Source organism: Mixophyes fleayi, chromosome 9, assembly GCF_038048845.1.
Source record: "Mixophyes fleayi isolate aMixFle1 chromosome 9, aMixFle1.hap1, whole genome shotgun sequence".
NCBI lineage: Eukaryota > Metazoa > Chordata > Amphibia > Anura > Limnodynastidae > Mixophyes > Mixophyes fleayi.
This window is the reverse complement of record NC_134410.1, coordinates 133109155-133129661: the sequence shown is the minus strand read 5'-3', so window position 1 is coordinate 133129661 and position 20507 is coordinate 133109155. Positions and strand designations below refer to the sequence as shown.

At 45.7% G+C, this 20507-nt stretch overlaps 1 protein-coding gene across 4 annotated transcripts in view; it reads left to right on the top strand.

Annotated features, from left to right (window-relative positions):
• Positions 1-20507, top strand: part of SARDH (sarcosine dehydrogenase) — an 81159-nt gene that overhangs the window by 17465 nt on the left and 43187 nt on the right. For all 4 annotated transcript variants that reach the window (XM_075185826.1, XM_075185828.1, XM_075185827.1 and 1 more), the window contains exons 3-13: positions 782-960; positions 2409-2588; positions 3551-3674; positions 3857-3957; positions 5648-5752; positions 6837-6966; positions 12646-12732; positions 14370-14460; positions 16217-16358; positions 18931-19014; positions 19887-20000. In XM_075185826.1, the coding sequence (XP_075041927.1) occupies positions 782-960; positions 2409-2588; positions 3551-3674; positions 3857-3957; positions 5648-5752; positions 6837-6966; positions 12646-12732; positions 14370-14460; positions 16217-16358; positions 18931-19014; positions 19887-20000 (1337 nt within the window). The remainder of the gene's footprint in view (positions 1-781; positions 961-2408; positions 2589-3550; positions 3675-3856; positions 3958-5647; positions 5753-6836; positions 6967-12645; positions 12733-14369; positions 14461-16216; positions 16359-18930; positions 19015-19886; positions 20001-20507) is intronic.

Genomic DNA, 20507 nt, shown 5'->3' with positions numbered 1-20507 from the left:
GGTATACCCAATTCTTTCCAGAACTGTACAAGAAGCATATACAGCAAAGGGGCGTGGGGTGTCGCAGATTGGGCTGAAGGGGCGTGGGGTGTCGCAGATTGGGGTGAAGGGGCGTGGGGTGTCGCAGATTGGGGGCGTGGGGTGTCGCAGATTGGGGTGAAGGGACGTGGGGTGTCGCAGATTGGGAGGAAGTGGGTTCCCAAAACTACGAAATGCCTCAATACTTGGTGCGACTGTTCTGTTTGTATTATTTGGGTATCGGAAGGGGAGGAACGTTGACTGTCACATGGGCTCAGCATTGTATACTGGCTGCCGGAATGGACTCTGCAAAGCCAAGATAATGACTAATAGCGGGAACTGAATTTAATATGAATTTGTACCATACAGTTGTATAATATTGAAAAGCAGGGATGTCCCCAGGGGCAGATCCTTAAACCTGGGACTGGAAATAGCGACAGTGGGCAACTATAGGAATTAAGTTTGTTTTAAATCTCTGATCTTCCGGTAGCGTTGGATTATTCTAGATATTTAAGAGTAATGTACCCACACACGTCCCCCAGAGGGGAACAGACGCCTTGTACCCCAATCAGTTAGATGAGGCTTCAGTCCAAGGGGCAGATTTATCAGACCTTGTAATAAGGAAACTTGGGGATGTGGCGCATAGCAACCAATCAGATGCTAGCTCTTATATTGTACTGGATAAATGATAGCTGGAATCTGATTGGTTGCTATGGGCTATGACGTGTCTCTATGGCTCTGTGACCCTTCTGTTGTCTGACAGGCCTCTTGTGGCAGCTGAGGCCCAGCGACGTGGAGGTGGAGCTCTTAGCTCATACGCGCTCCGTGGTCAGTCAGGAACTGGAGCGGGAGACCGGTCTGAACACTGGGTGGATAGAGAATGGCGGTCTGTTTATCGCCTCCAACAAACAGCGTCTGGACGAGTACAAAAGACTCATGTCGGTAAGAAACTTGTATTGCCTCATTCACACGTGTGCTATATAGAGGAGGATGACACGCAGGTTACATGCATGACCCCAGTGAGGAGCTTGCGCAGAGAACATGGCAGAGTATTTAGAGGTAACCTCTTCACTGCCTCATTGGGGGCCAGTTCCCTTCTCGGTGATGTGACGCGGGGTCACTCTGCAGGGATATAACATTGCAGATTTTGCCTCGTACCCCATAGATTTTGGGCACCGTATTACCCCAAACATTGCAGTGATGTTTATTGCGGGCGGCATTTCTACAATATGTGAATTCAGTTACTCAGTTAACCCCAGTTATATAAAGCCTCCCAGAACACATTAGGAGCATTGATAACTCTATCCCTGATTCTCACATCTTTGGGGGGTTGTGAGGTATCTGTACACATGGACGCTGTAGTTTAGGGGTGTCGTTGGCTGGTTTGGGGGGTTGTGAGGTATATATACACATGGACGCTGTAGTTTAGGGGTGTCGTTGGCTGGTTTGGGGGGTTGTGTGGTATCTATACACATGGATGCTGTAGTTTAGGGGTGTCGTTGGCTGGTTTGGGGGGTTGTGAGGTATCTATACACATGCACGCTGTAGTTTAGGGGTGTCGTTGGCTGGTTTGGGGGGTTGTGAGGTATCTATACACATGCACGCTGTAGTTTAGGGGTGTCGTTGGCTGGTTTGGGGGGTTGTGAGGTATCTGTACACATGGACGCTGTAGTTTAGGGGTGTCGTTGGCTGGTTTGGGGGGTTGTGAGGTATCTATACACATGGACGCTGTAGTTTAGGGGTGTCGTTGGCTGGTTTGGGGGTGGAGCAGTCCGGAGATGCCCCATGCAGAGTCCTCTGTTCTTCAAGCCCAGGCAGAAAACTGGGATGAGAAGAGGCGGAGTGAGCAGGGGGACCAATCACGAGCCACAATCTAAAATACTGAGCTTGTGATTGGTCCTTCACTCACACACCCCCTCTGCCGCCATTTAAAGGTGATTTACTTAATTGATTTGCCGGTTCTGTCATTGACCCAGCAGAGAGACTGTATGTAACACCTCCGGGTTCTGGCTGAGGGCGAGGGTACGAACCGACATGTGATCCGCTTCCTCCATATACATCTGATATCCTCCATAATATAATACAGCATATAGAACAGCGCCACCTAGAGTCTTCCCCTGGGAATGACGTCACCAGTTCCTAGTGAGCAGCTTCATATCTGTAACCACTGCAAAGATTCCTATCACGGCCTAATGACGCTAGAACACGTTTGGCAATTACCTGCTAATTGGTTACACGTTTCCTTCACGCCCAGCAGAGCTGTTATCACTGGTGTCGTCTAATTGTATAAGTTGATACATTTTCTACCTATGGTGCTAACAGGTTTACAATACTTGTGATGTTAATAAGGTGTTTGCTCTGTGTAACGTTTATCTCCATCCCCCCACTAGTTAGGAAAGGTTTACGGTGTGGAATCCTACGTCCTGTCTCCGGCCGAAACCAAAGACTTGTATCCACTTATGAATGTTAGTGATCTGTACGGCACCCTCTATGTCCCGAACGATGGTACCATGGACCCCGCTGGCACCTGCACCACTCTGGCACGAGCCGCCACCAGCCGGGGAGCGCAGGTAAAATATAGCAAATCAGCAATTAGAACCAGGGATGTAAGTAAAATGGTCTTTAACACAGCAAATGCGTAGTCCGTCTGGTTGGTTCGCCCAGCGCGAGGTTTACGCCTTCTCTCTGGAGACACCTCTGTAAACTACAAGGTGGCCTCGGTGTGCGGAGGGGCGAAGAATTCTGAAGCTGCGCAAAAGTGTAAACATCAAATAATCGTCCAACATTAAATACAACACTTCACGGTTTGGCCTCATGAATCCCTGAAAATAATCATGAAGGGAGATGGGGATTGTCGTTATTACATGTGTGGGGCTTATTACAGTGATCCCAGCGTGCCTAGAAATGCGCTACTCTGCCAAAGTGCAACAGGGAGGCGCAAACCGTGTCTCATATATAGACCCAAAGAGCGGGGGCAAAATTCAGTCCTCTCGTGGAGTGAATGGGTCCTGCGGCCCCCCATACAGCGATTGCCCCAAAAAACGCTCCTCTCCACCCCCATCTCCTTTCAGTAATCTTAATCCATAAATGTAAATTGTTTTCTGCGCAGGGCGGACATATGGGCTGATTCAGAGTGGGACCAAGTTGTGCAGCGTATATAGATGTGATTCTGGCACTCTGGAGAGAGAAGGGGACGTGTTACGCTGGCTGAGCACGCTTAAGGCGTGTTTACTCACACGTGGCTCAGGCAGACACACGCATGTAAGGAGGCAGTGCTGATGATGGATCTGGTGCAGGTGTATCTCGAGGCGCGTACGGCTCTGTGTGAGCCCCATACTCCGTAGTCTGTTAGGAACAATATCACCCAACGTGCCCGGGCCAATGTCGGCTCCTCCGTAGATGTCGCCTCTTGTTCTGTAAACTCACGTGTCTTGTTGGAAACCTCCATCACTGCGCTATACGTGATCGTACGATCAGTGACAGACAATAATAGCCGCGTTCTGGAATGATCAGACCATTTTCTCCCCCCCAGGTCATTGAGAATTGTCCTGTGACCGGGATTCAGGTGAAGACCGACGACTTTGGGGTGAAGCGCGTTGCAGCCGTGGAGACAGAATATGGCAGCGTGCGGACCCCATGTGTAGTTAATTGTGCAGGTAACGGATGATGAATTGGAAGAGCTGTTTCTGAAATGTCCTTTATAGAGAGACAATCACTGCTGTAATGTGTATCACACATTCATTCTAGTAATAACGTACAAATGTGGATCCCAACATTCTCCTGTAACCCAGCGAGCATCAAGTTAGGAGATTGCAAAAGTTTCTGTTTTATCTTTCAGGAGTCTGGGCGAAAACTCTCGGGGAGATGGCGGGAGTCAGTGTTCCTCTGGTCGCAATGCATCACGCGTACGTCGTCACCGAGAGGATAGAAGGAATACAGGTGCCTTGTTTTATTCACTTCATCTTGTCCCAGTTCTGTGTCCTACGACAAATATCTGCTGTCATTCTGTCGGCGCAGCTGTCAGTCTCCTGCCCACTTACGTCAAAGACACACTTTAATTAGGACACTAAACCTTAATTTGGAATAAACCACGTGTGTCCTTTCTCCCCCCCCATATTGTCCGATCTCTCATTGGAGTCTTTGGGATGACTAAGGAAAGGTGTGATTAGATTATTACGTCTTATATTGATGAGGCAGAGAGTGAAGTAAAGGTACAGGTTCAAAAAACAGACACGAGTGTGGTGAGGCGCCTGCACCTAAACACCAGAGGAGTGAGCACATTGTGTAAGGGGTTAATAAGTGACGCGCTTCCCTAGAGAAAGATGGCTGCCTCTACCTCAGCGTTCAGCGCAGAGCTCGGCTTGTTGGCCACACCAGGATAATACATTATAGAACACAGAACAGGGTAATTTCCAGAACGTATGTATCTAAAATCTTCTCTAGATCTCCCATTCATTTATGTTTTGGTCTATTATAAAGACAAATCATTTCTAATAAACGTTAATGAACCATAGACCGGGAAAGTAGAAATGTAACTCTCAGATTCTCAACTTTGGACCTGAAGATCCTCCAACAGGTCACGTTTCAGGATTTTCTTAATCATTCACAGTAGGTCACACATTTTACAGGGTCCGTAATTCTTTCTCACAGAGGGAATTCTTGGTGCTGGAATCACTGTGATGACTTATTAATCTACGATATAACTATGCGTGTTAATGGCAGTTGGCGCAGTCTGCCCATTTTAAATCCTTTTATCACGGTTTTATTTTTAAATATATTGTATTCTTTTTGCACTTTTATATGTTAAATTTTGATGTTCTATTAACCTGCACTTTCATCATCATCATCATCATTTATTTATATAGCGCCACTGATTCCGCAGCGCTGTACAGAGAACTCTGTCCCATTGGAGCTTACAGTCTAAATTCCCTAACACACACAGACAGACAGACAGACAGACACACACACACAGACTAGGGTCAATTTGATAGCAGCCAATTAACCTACCAGTATGTTTTTGGAGTGTGGGAGGAAACCGGAGCACTCAGAGGAAACCCACGCAAACACGGGGAGGACATACAAACTCCTCACAGATAAGGCCATGGTCGGGAATTGAACTCATGACCTCAGCGCTGTGAGGCAGAAGTGTTAACAACTTAGCCACCGTGCTTTGTGTAGAGCTCAAACAAGTCTGTACTAGAATTGTGATGAGGGCTCACAGGTGCGGTCTAGGGGCGGCCGCGTCTGCCTGTCCCGCTCGTCTGTGCTAATAGTTGTAGTTGTCATGTTCTAAACATTTGGCCTGGGCTGAATTTAGGTGCCCATGTATATATATATTGTACAGATCGTTTTCCGTACAAGGAGTTGTAAATTACCTCCGGTTTACCTCAAATATACGCAGGACAAATATATATATATGTATTTTAGGAAAACCTGAGGTAATTTGGTTCTATCTATGTATATAAATCCTCTTTAGCAGACGGCTAATGAGGTGCAGTAGTTACGCTGTATTCCCCGCGTCTGACGCGGCCTCTCCTGTGCTCGGTGAGCAGGAGGCTTGAGGAGCTTTCAGCAGATTACGCGTCTAAAATCCTTTTCTTCAAATTTCTCTCTGTCATTTTATTTTTAGAACATGCCAAATGTCCGGGACCACGACGCCTCCGTGTATCTGCGTCTCCAGGGTGACGCTCTGTCAGTGGGCGGATACGAGTCAAACCCAATATTCTGGGAAGAGGTGAGAAGATGATTGCTGTCACATACGTGAGGGGCGCTGAGGAAGATGGCGGTACTGCGTCTGTAATTACCATCATTACCTGCCGGGACTTTGTGTCTGTGTAGAATCGTTTCATTGAAGAAACACAGGGCCATGATTTAAATTAACTATTTTTCTACAATGAAATAAAAGCTGTTTCCACCTTCAGATAACTTTAATGTATTTATTAGACTAATATATATATTGTAAAATCACTATAACTTTCTCTGTTTCCATGTCCCCTGCACACGACACAGATTGTAAGCAGCGGTTTCAGTTCGCCCAGCGGTGACGCGATGCGTCTCTGTAACAGCCGCGACAGAGTTTTTACAGAAACCTCTGCTCATATTCTCTCGCGTCCAATAGAGCGGCGCAGACAAACGAGCGGAGATTTCTCACTGTGACAGCCGTCAATATGCACATCTGAACATCGAGACGATGTCCGACGTCACCTAGAGCTGAATTGAATGTGCCCCTTAGAGCAGTTTTGTGCCATATCTTAGAGTAATGCAATTAAACAAATGTACGTGATGATATAAAACATTGCTGAGAAGCACAGAAGGATGCTATGCAGAACAAAACCCAATGTATTTGGTAAAAGTTGAGGTTGAAGTGGGGGTAAGGCATTCATTGAATCCGCTTGGTACAGGGGTGTAATGTGGGGGAGGGATGCTACTCTCTGCTCCCCGTGTGCACAGGGAGCCCCCAGTTCTGCTATCGGAGGCAGAGTGACCATTGTCACAGGCTGCTCCGGTGCTGCTTCCACCACTGGTCGCTGCTTGAGGCTGTCCCGGGCCCTGGATTGTCCAGGGGCCACAAGCTGGACCTCACTGCTCTACAGTATTTATATAGAGATATTTAGGTACCTCTTTTTTAATAATGTATCTCGGCTTTGAGTGCACTAAGTCTTCTGTCACTAAAAGGGCCCCTTCTGGTGGGCAATTCCCAGTAAAAGAATTTAGTAATATATGGGAAGAACGTACGTCTTTCCCATTAATTCTAATGAAATGTACGTCAGCCGGGCTGGATCTGTCCTTATATTCTGTGTTCTGCTCTCTCCTATCAGGTGTCGGACACGTTTGCCTTTGGCCTGTTTGATCTGGATTGGGATGTCTTCATGCAGCATATCCAGGGGGCCATCAACCGAGTGCCCACCCTGGAGAAGACGGGCATTAAATCCACCGTGTGCGGCCCAGGTGAGCACCATACACCGACACTAAGTGACTCCTCTGAAACACAGGGCTCTCTGGGTGCTGAGGAACCACAAATCAGAGCCTTGTATGCTGGGACTTGTGGTTCCACAGCAGCTGGAGAGCCACATATTGACTACCCCTGCTCTAAACCCCCCTATTGTCAGTGTCTGGGTACTAACTCATTGTAGAACTGTAGACCTAGAGTACTATGGGACTGATATAAGTATTAGGGGCCCTGGACCCAGAGGAAAATGCCTTTAAGGGCGCGCTCCTCTGGTGTATTCCGTACGGGGTTATGATTCAACTGGAAGTGAGGATAGAAGGAACGTTATACCACTGAGATTGGTAATGATTGATTATTATCTAACCTCTCTAATGCAGCTATCAAGGTATATAACATATCTTTATTCCAGGATTCACCTTGTTGCTAGTTTCTGGTGTTTTTACGTGTGTGTGTGTGTGTGTGCGTGCGTGCGTGCGTGTGTGTGTGTGTCTTTATCGCAGACTGTTGCTGCGTCGTGACATTTCTACACATATCTAAGTGACCATTACTGTAGAATGACCTCATCAGTGGACATACAAATAGATCTGTAGTGTATCCAGCACCACAATTTACTGTAACCTATAGCAACCAATCTGATATTACTGCCATCAGCATAAATCAGGCTGGATCAGTGCGTGCACGTATCTGATGTTTGGATTGTACATAAGTGTGAGGTTTGTTTAGGACCTGATGGTACAACCAGCTCTCTGGGTGCCCCAGGCTTAGGGTATTCTATAAGCTGCAGGTCAAATAAACGGCCACTAGGTGGCAGCAAATGGTAGGGAATGTGTAGGTATTACACCCCGGCTGGACCATTGTCATATATGATGGTCCTGTTATATTTTATAGCTTTGTGCTTTTATAATTGTTCTTACAGAACGGAAATATTCAATAAACAATGTACACAGTTATCAGGGGCACAGAGCTTAAACGGCAGCTTTATAGAGTTCTCACCTTTACTCAAACACTGATAGAAATGTTGGGAGAGCTCCTGTGGAGATTCCCACTGACCTCTGTGTGGATTGGGAGAGCTCCTGTGGAGATTCCCGCTGACCCCTGTGTGGATTGGGAGAGCTCCTGTGGAGATTCCCACTGACCTCTGTGCGGATTGGGAGAGCTCCTGTGGAGATTCCCGCTGACCTCTGTGGGTTGGGAGAGCTCCTGTGGAGATTCCCGCTGACCTCTGTGTGGATTGGGAGAGCTCCTGTGGAGATTCCCGATGACCTCTGTGTGGATTGGGAGAGCTCCTGTGGAGATTCCCGCTGACCTCTGTGGGTTGGGAGAGCTCCTGTGGAGATTCCCGATGACCTCTGTGTGGATTGGGAGAGCTCCTGTGGAGATTCCCGCTGACCCCTGTGTGGATTGGGAGAGCTCCTGTGGAGATTCCCGCTGACCTCTGTGTGGATTGGGAGAGCTCCTGTGGAGATTCCCGCTGACCCCTGTGTGGATTGGGAGAGCTCCTGTGGAGATTCCCGCTGACCCCTGTGTGGATTGGGAGAGCTCCTGTGGAGATTCCCGCTGACCCCTGTGTGGATTGGGAGAGCTCCTGTGGAGATTCCCGCTGACCTCTGTGGATTGGGAGAGCTCCTGTGGAGATTCCCGCTGACCCCTCTGTGGATTGGGAGAGCTCCTGTGGAGATTCCCGCTGACCTCTGTGGGTTGGGAGAGCTCCTGTGGAGATTCCCGCTGACCTCTGTGGGTTGGGAGAGCTCCTGTGGAGATTCCCGCTGACCCCTGTGTGGATTGGGAGAGCTCCTGTGGAGATTCCCGCTGACCCCTGTGTGGATTGGGAGAGCTCCTGTGGAGATTCCCGCTGACCCCTGTGTGGATTGGGAGAGCTCCTGTGGAGATTCCCGCTGACCTCTGTGGATTGGGAGAGCTCCTGTGGAGATTCCCGCTGACCCCTGTGTGGATTGGGAGAGCTCCTGTGGAGATTCCCGCTGACCTCTGTGGGTTGGGAGAGCTCCTGTGGAGATTCCCGCTGACCTCTGTGGGTTGGGAGAGCTCCTGTGGAGATTCCCGCTGACCTCTGTGTAGATTCCGGCATTGGTACTGACCCCTGCACACAGCTGCAGTAGGACAGAGGGTCGTCCCTGTGAAGGCTTCTTAATACTCTATTTCTCAGACTCTGTCATTATACAACATAGAACTAGATAATATTATATAACCCTGCAGCAGTCGTCAGTAACACTTCATGAAAATTCTCTGTACAAAAAGTTTAAAAGTGTTCAGATGTGCTGTAATATGACCCCGTTGTCACTGTACAAAGGAGAAAAACTCCATATAATCAGATGCTAATATACATATAAACTCCAGTACATATTATCTGTATAAATACTGAGTCTGATGTTATCACTTTAGTGCTCGTTAGGAAACCTGGGGGTAAATGTATCAAGCTGATAGTTTGGAAAGTGGAGATGTTGCCTATAGCAACCAATCAGATTCTAGCTGTCATTTTGTAGAATGTACTAAATAAATGATAGCTAGAATCTGATTGGTTTTTCAAACCCGCCGGAAAGTATCATGTTTTTTTTATTTTTTTTTTAAAAGCAAAATCGTTTGCTCCCCACTCTATTTAGTCTTCGCCCTAGTGCTTTCAGGCTATTGATGTGTGAAAAATTTGACATATGGTTCCCCCTAATCTATTTGAACTAGCACTAGGCAAACCAGCCGGGGTGATAGGCACTATAACAGGAGGGAAAGGAAACGTAGTTTGAGTCCCACGGCCATAATGACTAAACACCCACAGACTGTTCAGCGCTGGGCTGGATTCCCTAGGGATTGTGGTCCGCTGAAAAATGTAAGCGGGCCACTCCCCCTAGGGACACCCAGCCCAGTGCCGATAGCACTAGGGCTCTTCCTACTACCCCTGGGCTGTGGGTAGTAGGGTAATAAATGGGGATTTTGTATGAAAAAAAAACTAAAAAAAAAATTTTTGCTTGTGGAACTACATGTCCCAGCCAGCCATGTTGTCCTAAATAGTAGGGCATGCTGCTACTTGTCTAACTACAAGCACCAGCGTACCCATAGCACCCAGGGTATGTTTGCACTTGTAGTAGAACCACAAGTGCCAACATGCTCTTACACCCACGGCTGGCTGTGATCTGTAGTTCCACAAAGCAAAATGTTAAATAAAAGCACAACACCCTCATTCCAAACACAAATCTTTATTAAAAATAATAAAACCCCAAGAAATACACCCTCATGTACACCATAGATTTTAATTAAAAAAAAAAAAATACTCACCATGGACGAAATCCTCAGTTTTATGATGCTTTACTTACACGCACTCATTTACGCAAAGTCCCAACAAATATTTTTACCTTCGAAGAAAGGTCCGGCTTGCCCACTGTCCCACAAATATTTGTACCTTACAAATGTCCATGCTTGGCCAGTGTTCAAATGTTTGTAAATTTCCAAAAATTTACCTCCTTGTAAAATCTTTAATTCTGCTGTACATGGGGGGCCATTGTTGCTTGCAGTGCTGGGGCCCTTCTTCATTGCAGTGTGGGGGCCCATTCTCTTGTGCAGTGCTGGGGCCCTTCTTGATTGCAGTGTAGGGGCCCAATCTCCTTGTGTAGTGCTGGGGCCCTTCTTGATTGCATTAATTTTCTTTTATTTTTTTATAGTAAAATGACTGCCTTAACCATTTCAAACTCGCTAGGACCAATAATAGAGCGCGAGGGGGTGAATGCAAAAAAACAATTGAATTGAGGGTTGTTTTTTTTTAAACGCGCGCTTGAACAGGAAAAAACGAGTGCGGTTTTTTGGGGTTTTTTTTCGAGCGCGAAATTTTAACGCATCTCGCTAACAATTGAATACCCCCCAATGTGTAACATGAATGGAAACTGTAACATTTATTGGCTATTGGGGTTAAATGAAATCTCTTCCATAGATATATATATAAATAAATGATGATGATGATGATGATGATAGTTTGCAGTGATCTAGCGCCCCCAAGTGGTGAAGTTGTAATGAAGAATTGCAGAATAGCTGCTTGTGAGTGACAGAGGTTCTGTGTTAGTAACTGCAGCAGATAATGAGGACTTAGGTAGTAAATGACATAACCCCACCATGGTGACCATCTCTGTAATCAGTGATCGGTGCTCCGGGGAGACCCCTGCGCTTCACCCCTCTTATACGTCCTATCAGCCAGTGAGACGGGGGCGATGGAGGGAGGAGGCTCCGCTACTGGTCCCGGGTGGGACGTCTCGTACAGTCGCTGACATCTAGGTCACGTCTTCTCCTCCTAACTAAATGCGACATGACATTTACATGGCCCCGGAACACGCAGCGTTGCTTTGGCTGAGGTGTAAGTACAGTATTAGGCAGAGAGTGTGTTGTACAAGTCCCTCTGTTCCTCCAGCTGCTCTGATCTGAAATATACTTCTTTCCTCTAATTTATTTATTTTTAAAGATCCAGAACTACTAAGGTTCTTACAAGGTATGATTAGTCACTATAGAATATCTAACCTGAACATTTACGTATTAGTAAACTTGTAATAAGAATGTATATTACGTTAGGAGCTAGTAATCCAGGGGGTAAGTGGTAGCGGGCACTATAGGAGGGGGTTATCGGTTTAGATAAGAGTGTTATACTTTAGTCATATTGGATATATATGATGATTACCACCTTGCTCTTGTTTTATATTAAACAAAATATGTGAATTTAATTATATCACTGAGATGGTAGAAGTGAGAAGAATTTAAGACTTTATTTAAGCTACAGACAATCTTTAAAATACGCTTCTCCAGAAGGTGACTGTCCTCAGCGGCCGCGTCACCCAGAAGCCTCTTCTCCAACGGAGTGTCGTTACTACTTCTCTGATTGGTGCATTAGCAGATATGGATGAGACGTCATTACATGATAGAGGGCGGCTGTTACAGTGAATATCCTTCTGCACACGTAGAATCTGCACAAACAGTCACAGAGAACAGATGAAGAGAACCGGGCTCCGTATGTGATGTCTCATCCGTCCGCTTTCTGACCATTCATGGCGCTGAGCGGACAGGGAAGGGGCCTATTTGTAGATATAATGGACTGTATGTCAGAGGCCGTATTTATAACCCGGAATAGATTCAAACTACATTGATTCTGACCCGTAAGTTTCTGAAAAAAACTAAGTTGTCCTGTTCTTGCAAACACTTTCTTACAGGAACTTGCACTAATGGTCATCTGAGCATCCTATGACGGGGGCCACTAACCAGCCCCCCCTGTGGGATAGCTGTTTAATGGGGACACTTCTCTGCCGAGAGACGATTCCTTCTGTCTGATATCTGTTTCCAGCAGCTTGAATCCTGCAAAGAAAATAAACATTATTTAATAATAGAAATGTATAATTATTTTCCTTCCTGATGTCTAGGCTTATACTGTTCTCTTTATCAGCTACAAGTGACTCTGGAAAGTATCGATAGGACTGCAAAACAGGAAGCCAGGAGTGCGCAGTAGAATTTATTCCCCCTATATCCCAAACATCATGTTGTGTCAATACCTACAGACTGTTACACTTATGAATGTGACATCTAATAGACGGCTTTAGCTGTAGTTATATTTAAGGCTTCACTGTGAATGTAAAGGATTCATGTATAAGACACAAGAATTATCAATATAATGGCTTCTTTCCCACTGTCGTTCCCAGAATCCTTCACTGCTGACCACAAACCTCTCCTAGGCGAATCTCCGGAGGTCCGAGGCTTCTTCCTGGGCTGTGGGTTCAATAGTGCAGGTAAGGAACTAATATATATATATATATCCAATATACACATAATGTAACAAAGGACTAGATTTGTGCGTATAGATATATATTTATACACAATATTACAACGATGTAGAAATACTCTGTAACTCTTACAATGTGGTAACACAATTGAATCCCTTAGGATAGAATGATACAACAATGCATTGATCCGATATAGAGAACTTTACAGCTTTAACGGGGACTCAGATTGTTTCTGTCAATCAGCTTCATGCCCCCAAGTTCTGTGTTATAATCCATTTTATTTTAATGGCTTCACGGTCTATAAGAGATGTATATGATTGTTACTGTGAAGTGGGGGATACATAGTGAGTTATCAGAGAGCTCGTCATACAAAGAGCTTGGTCACCCGTGTTCTGCTCCCAGATCTATAGGTTATAGTGCAGATGTCGCACACAGAGGAGGCGCCACCTTGTGGGCTCATGAGGGTGTAGCTGCCCTCTCGGTGTACTAGGAACCAGTATGTTATGTATATTAATGTCAGGACTCATGAATATTAGTCGGTGTCTCTGTGATGTCACAGCTTTTGATTGGCTGCATAGTGATCCGGTTCACAAAACGAGAATGGCCTGCCCCAACAATGCAGAAATGATACAAACCCTCAGACTAGGGGCTATAAAATGTATTCACCTCCTGTATCACTATTTCACATTTGGAATTTTTTCAACTGATCAACACAAAATACTCTGTAATGTCTGATTAAAATGATAAATAATACAGACAGTAACAGATTACGCAGATACCCCCCTCCCCCTCCCCGTGCTGTAATACGTGGTGGCAGCCGCAGTTGTAGCTGGAAGTCTAGTTGGGTCTCTATCAGCATTGTATATATATATAATGTCCCACAATTCCAGGATTTTGGGTACAACCAGCCTCAGCCAGTTTTATTAAACGAAAAGCAAACAAAACTTCAAAATAAACACCTTGCCCGTCCAAAACTAACGAAGTGCACAAGAAGACCCTCTCTCCTGGGAAGGACCTTGTGTCCCACACACATGCAAAACATAGAGGCAATGGCTCACCGTTTGCAGAGTCTCTCAGGAGGCATCTGACCTCCTCCCCAGGTCTGAGAGACACCGGTGCAGTGCCAATGAGCCTACACTTAGGCTGGAGGCCCAGAAGACCCGGAATGGGTCTGATGAATGGAGCTCATCCTCTCTCTCTCCATTCATAACCCCAGGGACCTGTACCAGTTTTTCTTACAGCTGAGAAACACACTTTGGGAAGTTTTTCCTACACACATAAACAATCTCCCTGGAGGTTTAACGTACACAAGGGACATATACCTCAGCCATTCAGCACTCTCCTTGTGTGTGTGTGTATATATATATGTGTGTGTGTATGTGTCTGTCTCTATCTTTCTCCATCATCCATCCCATAATATGCTGCCCCCACCACCATGCGCCCCAGTATGGAGTGTTTGGGGTGATACGTTTTATAGCTACTGTACATTATTACTCACAAGGTACCACTGTTACACAATGACTCATCGCTCTCCGTACCATGGTCACGTCTGCTCTGTCTCTACAAGTCACCTTGAATCATGAACTAATTGCAGGATGGATGTAAAGTCAGATTTCTTGTGTCTGTTCCTGTGGTTTCCTCAGGTATGATGCTGGGTGGAGGATGCGGACAGGAGTTAGCGCACTGGATTATTCATGGCCGCCCGGAGAAGGATATGTACGGCTATGATATCAGGTGAGATGTCTGTTCCTGCAGGGAGTCATCAATGTTTTATCACATCTAGAGGTAGGAACTGAGCTGGTTGTCCAGGATACCAGCGAGCGGAGGTCCCGCTGTAATTGCAGAGTAACATAAGTAACTAGAAGTCATTCTACACAGAGCAATGTATCTGCTTGTTGCATTTATTAATGTGGCCAGGACCCCCCCCCCACACACACATAAACCACCCCTATGTGCTCAGTGTTCAAGTTGCAGGGAGGTGGAGGGAACCTACTGATCACAGTAACTGCAGAGATGAACGCAGGACATCTTCTTATATAGTCACTGTTAGGAGCACCGCTGAGCAATTAAATATGAAGGAGGAAGCCAGGGACAGTGTGGGGAAAATACAACTTGGCATGTTGGGCCCTAGTGCTCCAAATTATGTAAAAAAATAAAATAAGAAAAAACCTTATTGGGGGAACTGAGCCTGGATGCTCCTTAGTGTGTGAAATTAGATTGTGAGCTTCACTGGGCCAGCAGCTGATGTACCTGAACAACATGTAGTTATACGACACTACAGAGAATATCTTCCTAAATAACGGATAACCTTGGACAGTCTGACTCCTTCCCTCCAGCCTCAGGCATAAGATTAAACCGTTAGCTCAGAGGAACAGTCATCGGCTAACAAGCTACAGATGTACAGTTACATTTTCAGTACTAAATATCAGTCTTTTCCTCTCTTCCTGTAGTTTCTGAACTCCTGACTAATGCCCCTGAACTCTCTGTGGCCTCTGACACCCCCTCCTCCCCCGCTGGGGTATGTTCTCAGACTGGGGGCCAGGTTCACTCCTCCCCTATAGTGAAATCCCACATAAATAAGGAACCTGCTCTGGATGAGTCAGAAATATTAATTGCAGCTAATTATTCCCACTCACGCAGCACTCTCTGACTTCACACCGGACGCCCCTCCATTGTTCATCCGCCGGACCCTGTGATTACGGCATTTCTCAGCGGCTGGACCATGTGAGGCAGTAATCACACAGTCATTACATCTATTTCTGCCTAATGCAATGCTGTCTAATTATGTCACGGACTAATAACATCGGAGAAAGAATGGAAGAGGAGGAGAGGGCACAGGACGGACGTCCTTCTGCACGTTGTACGACAATGCCTGAGAACTGATACAAAGGCGAGAGCAGGAAATGTGACAATTACGCTCACCTCGCTTATTCCCAGAATGCTTTGCGCCTCGGTTCAGCACAATTATTCTGTCTGGAAGGTTAACATGATCGAACATCATAACTAATAATGATAATTACATCAGATACTTTGTTAGGCAGAACAGTGTCTGTGTACAACGCTGCATGTATAAAGTAGGAACGCTCACAAGTCCGTTTAGAAAGTGAGTTTGATATTGGTTGGTTCATATATAGTTCAAATAATGGCTGTTTTTTCATGTAGCACACAAATACTTGATAGCTTTATTTTTACACTATTTTATTTTTACATTAAGTTAATCTTCGACATGTCCTACCCCGGCCATCACATTTTACATTTACCTCCACCCCAATGCATCATGGTTCTGCCCAGATGCAAAGTTACTCCTTTTTTTGCTTTGCTCTCCATAATGAACCAGGCCCATTATGTTTCTCTATTTGTCAAGTAAAGTAATTGTATATTATTTTTTACTGCAGATTTGTTTTTTTAGCATGAATGGAAGCTGCCATTTTTTAACCATAGAATGTTCATATTACATCCTCTGATTTCTTCGTCTCTCGTTATACTGCAGGAGATTTCACCATTCATTAACAAATCACAACCGATGGATCCGTGAGCGGAGCCACGAGTCTTACGCCAAAAATTACTCTGTCGTTTTCCCGTATGATGAGCCTCTAGCTGGAAGGAACATGCGGAAAGATCCGCTGTACGAGGTAATGGGACAATTCTAACCTTGTTTTATGTGTAGAGTTCAGTCCAAATGGCCCATTCACTGCGTTGATATAAGGGGAACATTTACCACACATTTTCACACCCAAAGTTCCATTTATTGTACCTGATGAGTCACCCGATTCAGTGGATCTGTCTTCCCATCGGACCTCCCATAGATCCCCTATCTGGCAATTTGAGCTTTCACTTTCTAAACCGCTGGATAGTAAATTTCGCATCTTGTATGGTGAAATTGCCGACAAGGTGCGACGGTTTAAATATAGAAGAATAGTAAATTTACCCCATGGTAACAATTGCCAAATATTTCTTAAATACTGAACCTCTACATTCATCATGCAGCATCTGATCTATACATCTATATGTGAAGCTGATGTGTGCAAATACATCCTACAATATCTGCTATCCCAGGAGATGAGTTTCGTGTAAATCTGTGGTTACAGCTATAGAGTTCTTTCCATAGAAGTCATTACATATATCCAGACCTTCTGTAGTAATTCTCTGCATATAACACTATGGTAAATAAAGGTGAAACGCGTTTGTGGTTCCTCCTTGCCAGTAACTGTCACATGATGGGGTCAAATTCTTACTGGTATGTTTTCAGTATTAAATGTTGCCAGGTGGGTTCTTTAGGCTCCGATAGTTTCCATTAAAGGAGCTACCATTGCTGGAGGTGATCGAGGCTCCAGCCAACCGGTGACACACCGAGGAGTTCCCATGTTCTCCCGCTAGACCCGTAACACGAATGACCTTAAAACACTACATAGGACTATATTGGCGAGTGACCCTGGGTTCACCGTTGCTGTAGGGTCTCTGCTGTTTCCTGAGGACTTGGAGGGGGCTACGTGACAGCCCCTCCAATGAGCATACCCCCATCCAGGGCGGGTTGGTTTACATAAGGACTGCTGCCCTGCTTAACCATTCCGCCGTGGGAACCAGTCCAGGAATAAAAGGAGGGACTGCAGGAGTCGCCTCTTTGGGACGACTAGGGGTTACTGCTCCAGTTGAGCTGGGCTGGGATTGTGCTGGTGAAACCTGTAGGTCTACGCAGACCTTGTGCACCTGTAAAAAGTAGGAAGACTCTGACTTGATCATTATCCATATGGTGGAGAAGTGAATGTGTAGCTCATCAGTGGATCAATACTCCCAGGGATATGGTGAATATAGCCTGTTTAGGGTTGTTATGTGGGCTTAATGTTTGGTTAGTTCCCTGGTACTGGTTTCTAAAACAGTATAATCCTGAGTGTATAATTTGTTATATAAAACCTATTTTGTGCTTTCACCAACTGTTTACGTAAGTGATTCTGAGTCTAATATGGGTACCGGGTGTACCATAAGGATGCCTACGGGCAAGCCAGTCTGCTGGCAAGGTAAACCTTACCCAGTATGCTCACATAGAGACCAATGTTCCACACTGCCCTCCCTGCCCGGGCGTTCCCAGTAATAAGGGTTAGACCGGTGCCGTTGCTAAGTATCGCTGGCACTACTTGATTGACAGTTCTGGTTGCCAAGTCCCTGCTTGTACATGTGTGATCTGAGAGACGTTAGAGCCACGTATGTCAGGAAATATATAATATCATCCACCTTGTTTGTTATGTGTTTCATGCTTTGTGGTATTTATACTGTTATTGTAATCTGTATATACAGATCTGTGCACACCTTTATATTAACTCCAGGGTGAACGCTGGACATGGTCATAGTACATATTCATTGTATTACTCTCTCCTCTTAACTATTAAACACATTACTTATAACACAACATAATATTTAATAAGACGAGTGGGACTGTGCTGTTATATACAGAACAAGAACTGATACTGAGAATTACATCCTGTATGCAGAACAAGAGCAGAGGTAGGATCCAGTGTTATATGTATACAGGTTAAGAAAACTTAATGCGAATTGACGGCACCATGCAGAAAATGAGAAGTGGTACTGTGCAGTCGTTATAACAACATAAATACCTCCAGCTTACAGAACATGGGGAGTGGTACTGTGCTGCCCATTTATATAAACATTTCACGGACAAATACTTTCGGATTCATATGGGCAGCAAGGGTGGCTTAGTGGTTAACACTTCTGCCTCACAACGCTCAGGTCATAGTTCAATTCCCGACCATGGCCTTATCTGTGAGGAGTTTGCATGTTCTCCTTGTGTTTGCGTGGGTTTCCTTCGGGTGCTCCGGTTTCCTCCCACACTCTAAAAAACATACTGGTAGGTTAATTGGCTGCTATCAAATTGACCCTAGTCTGTGTGTGTGTGTGTCTGTGTGTCTGTGCGTCTATATTAGGGAATTTAGACTGTAAGCCCCAATGGGGCAGGGACTGATGTGAGTGAGTTCTCTGTACAGCGCTGCGGAATCAGTGGTGCTATATAAATAAATGATGATGATGATATTTGGTAAACTGGATGTGCCATTGAACATTTATTTATTGTGGGCTCATTGGTGGATCTCCCGGTAGTGTCCAGGCTTTGTGGTCATAGACTTTATAGCTCAGCCGGCAGTAAAAGCGTCCTGTGTACGGCTAATAAAACATTTGTATAACGTTTCTTGGCAGGAGCTGCTCCAACAAGGCTGCGTGTTCCAGGAGAGACACGGCTGGGAGAGGCCGGGGTGGTTTAACCCAGAAGGGCCAGTTCCGGTGAGTGCAGGGTGTTGGGTGATCCTGTATACTGACCTGCGTCTGCCATATCGCTGCTCTCCTCCCCTGCTGGTGTTTGTGGAGGGGGCAGGTAATCCCTGTCAGCACACATCATAGACTGCAGCGATCATCTGCAGACTGCAAGCACACAAGGCCACGTTCTGTGCAATGTGCTCTGTGCAATATGTTCTGTGCAATGTGCTCTGTGCAATGTGCTCTGTGCAATATGTTCTGTTCTCTGTATTTGTTGCGCTTTGTCATGTGGTCGGTAGTAGCTCTCTGCGGTTCGATGCTCAGCGCAGGGTTCATTAGACCTCACTGAGGACAACTGGGGACCGTCCTTTCGGTTCAGGTGTAAATGCCAATGACTGATTACTATTATTACATTGACACTCTGCTGGGAGCAGCACAGGACACGAAGTTCCTGATCCGTATCCTCCCTAATACCCCCAACACAGCGCTGATCCACACCCAGATCCAGACAGACACATTCTCAGCTGGACTTAACCTCACCCCAATATTTGAGGCTCTGCCCCTTTGAGGTATAAATCCAGATTCTGGGGTATTCTTGGTTTCTAGGAACGAGATGCTCTGCAGAACAGATCTGTAACTGCTGTGAAGGACAGGACGATGCTCTGCAGATCACCAGACACATTGGTCTCAGTGCCCCCGATAGTCACCCCAAAACAGGACACTGATGGCGCCGTGTAAGAGAAGAGCCGTGAGGTTCTGAATGGTGCAAGTTCATAGGTCGATAATGACCTGTTAAGAAGAAATAATCCCTGTGAATGTGACACAATATGGGAAGAAATAACAGATGTCGGAAGGATAACGTGGAATGATTTATATATAATATTTTGTTTTCTGCACAGGTTCAGGACTATGATTATTACGGCGCTTATGGATTTCAGCCTCACCAGAATGACGCGTACAGCCAGATTCTGGGGACAGAGTACACCTTCAGCTTCCCGCCTCACCATGATGTGGTAAGTGAGGGGTGCGGGGGGCAGAGGGATGGATGGGGTGACTCTCTTACTTACCCCATCTACACGGGAGCTTATTACCAGGACCGTCTACAGACAAATAAACAGGACAGCCGCCAATCCCCATCTGACCAGGAAGGTCAGGACTGGCCGACACTTCACCTCCGTCCTTTATCCCTCTGACCACATTTACTTCTTCCATCTCTGGTCTAAGTGTTTATCAGGTGCCGCATTGTAACACTTCCAGTGACCAGCTGGGGCTGGTGTATTTTTATTCCTTCTTCTGTCTTCATTATCCCTATAAATAGTCTTTTCTAATTATTCTGTTCCCTTCTCATTTAGAGCAATAAGTTCCTCTCTCTCTGCCAGTGTGAATTATACAGCTCGCAGATTGCAAAGCATGTGCTGTGTTCTATATCTCCCTCTGTGACAGGTGGGTTCTGTCATGGGAAGTCAGATCTGAGAAAAATGTCACTAGGCACACACATATACATACATATATACACACAC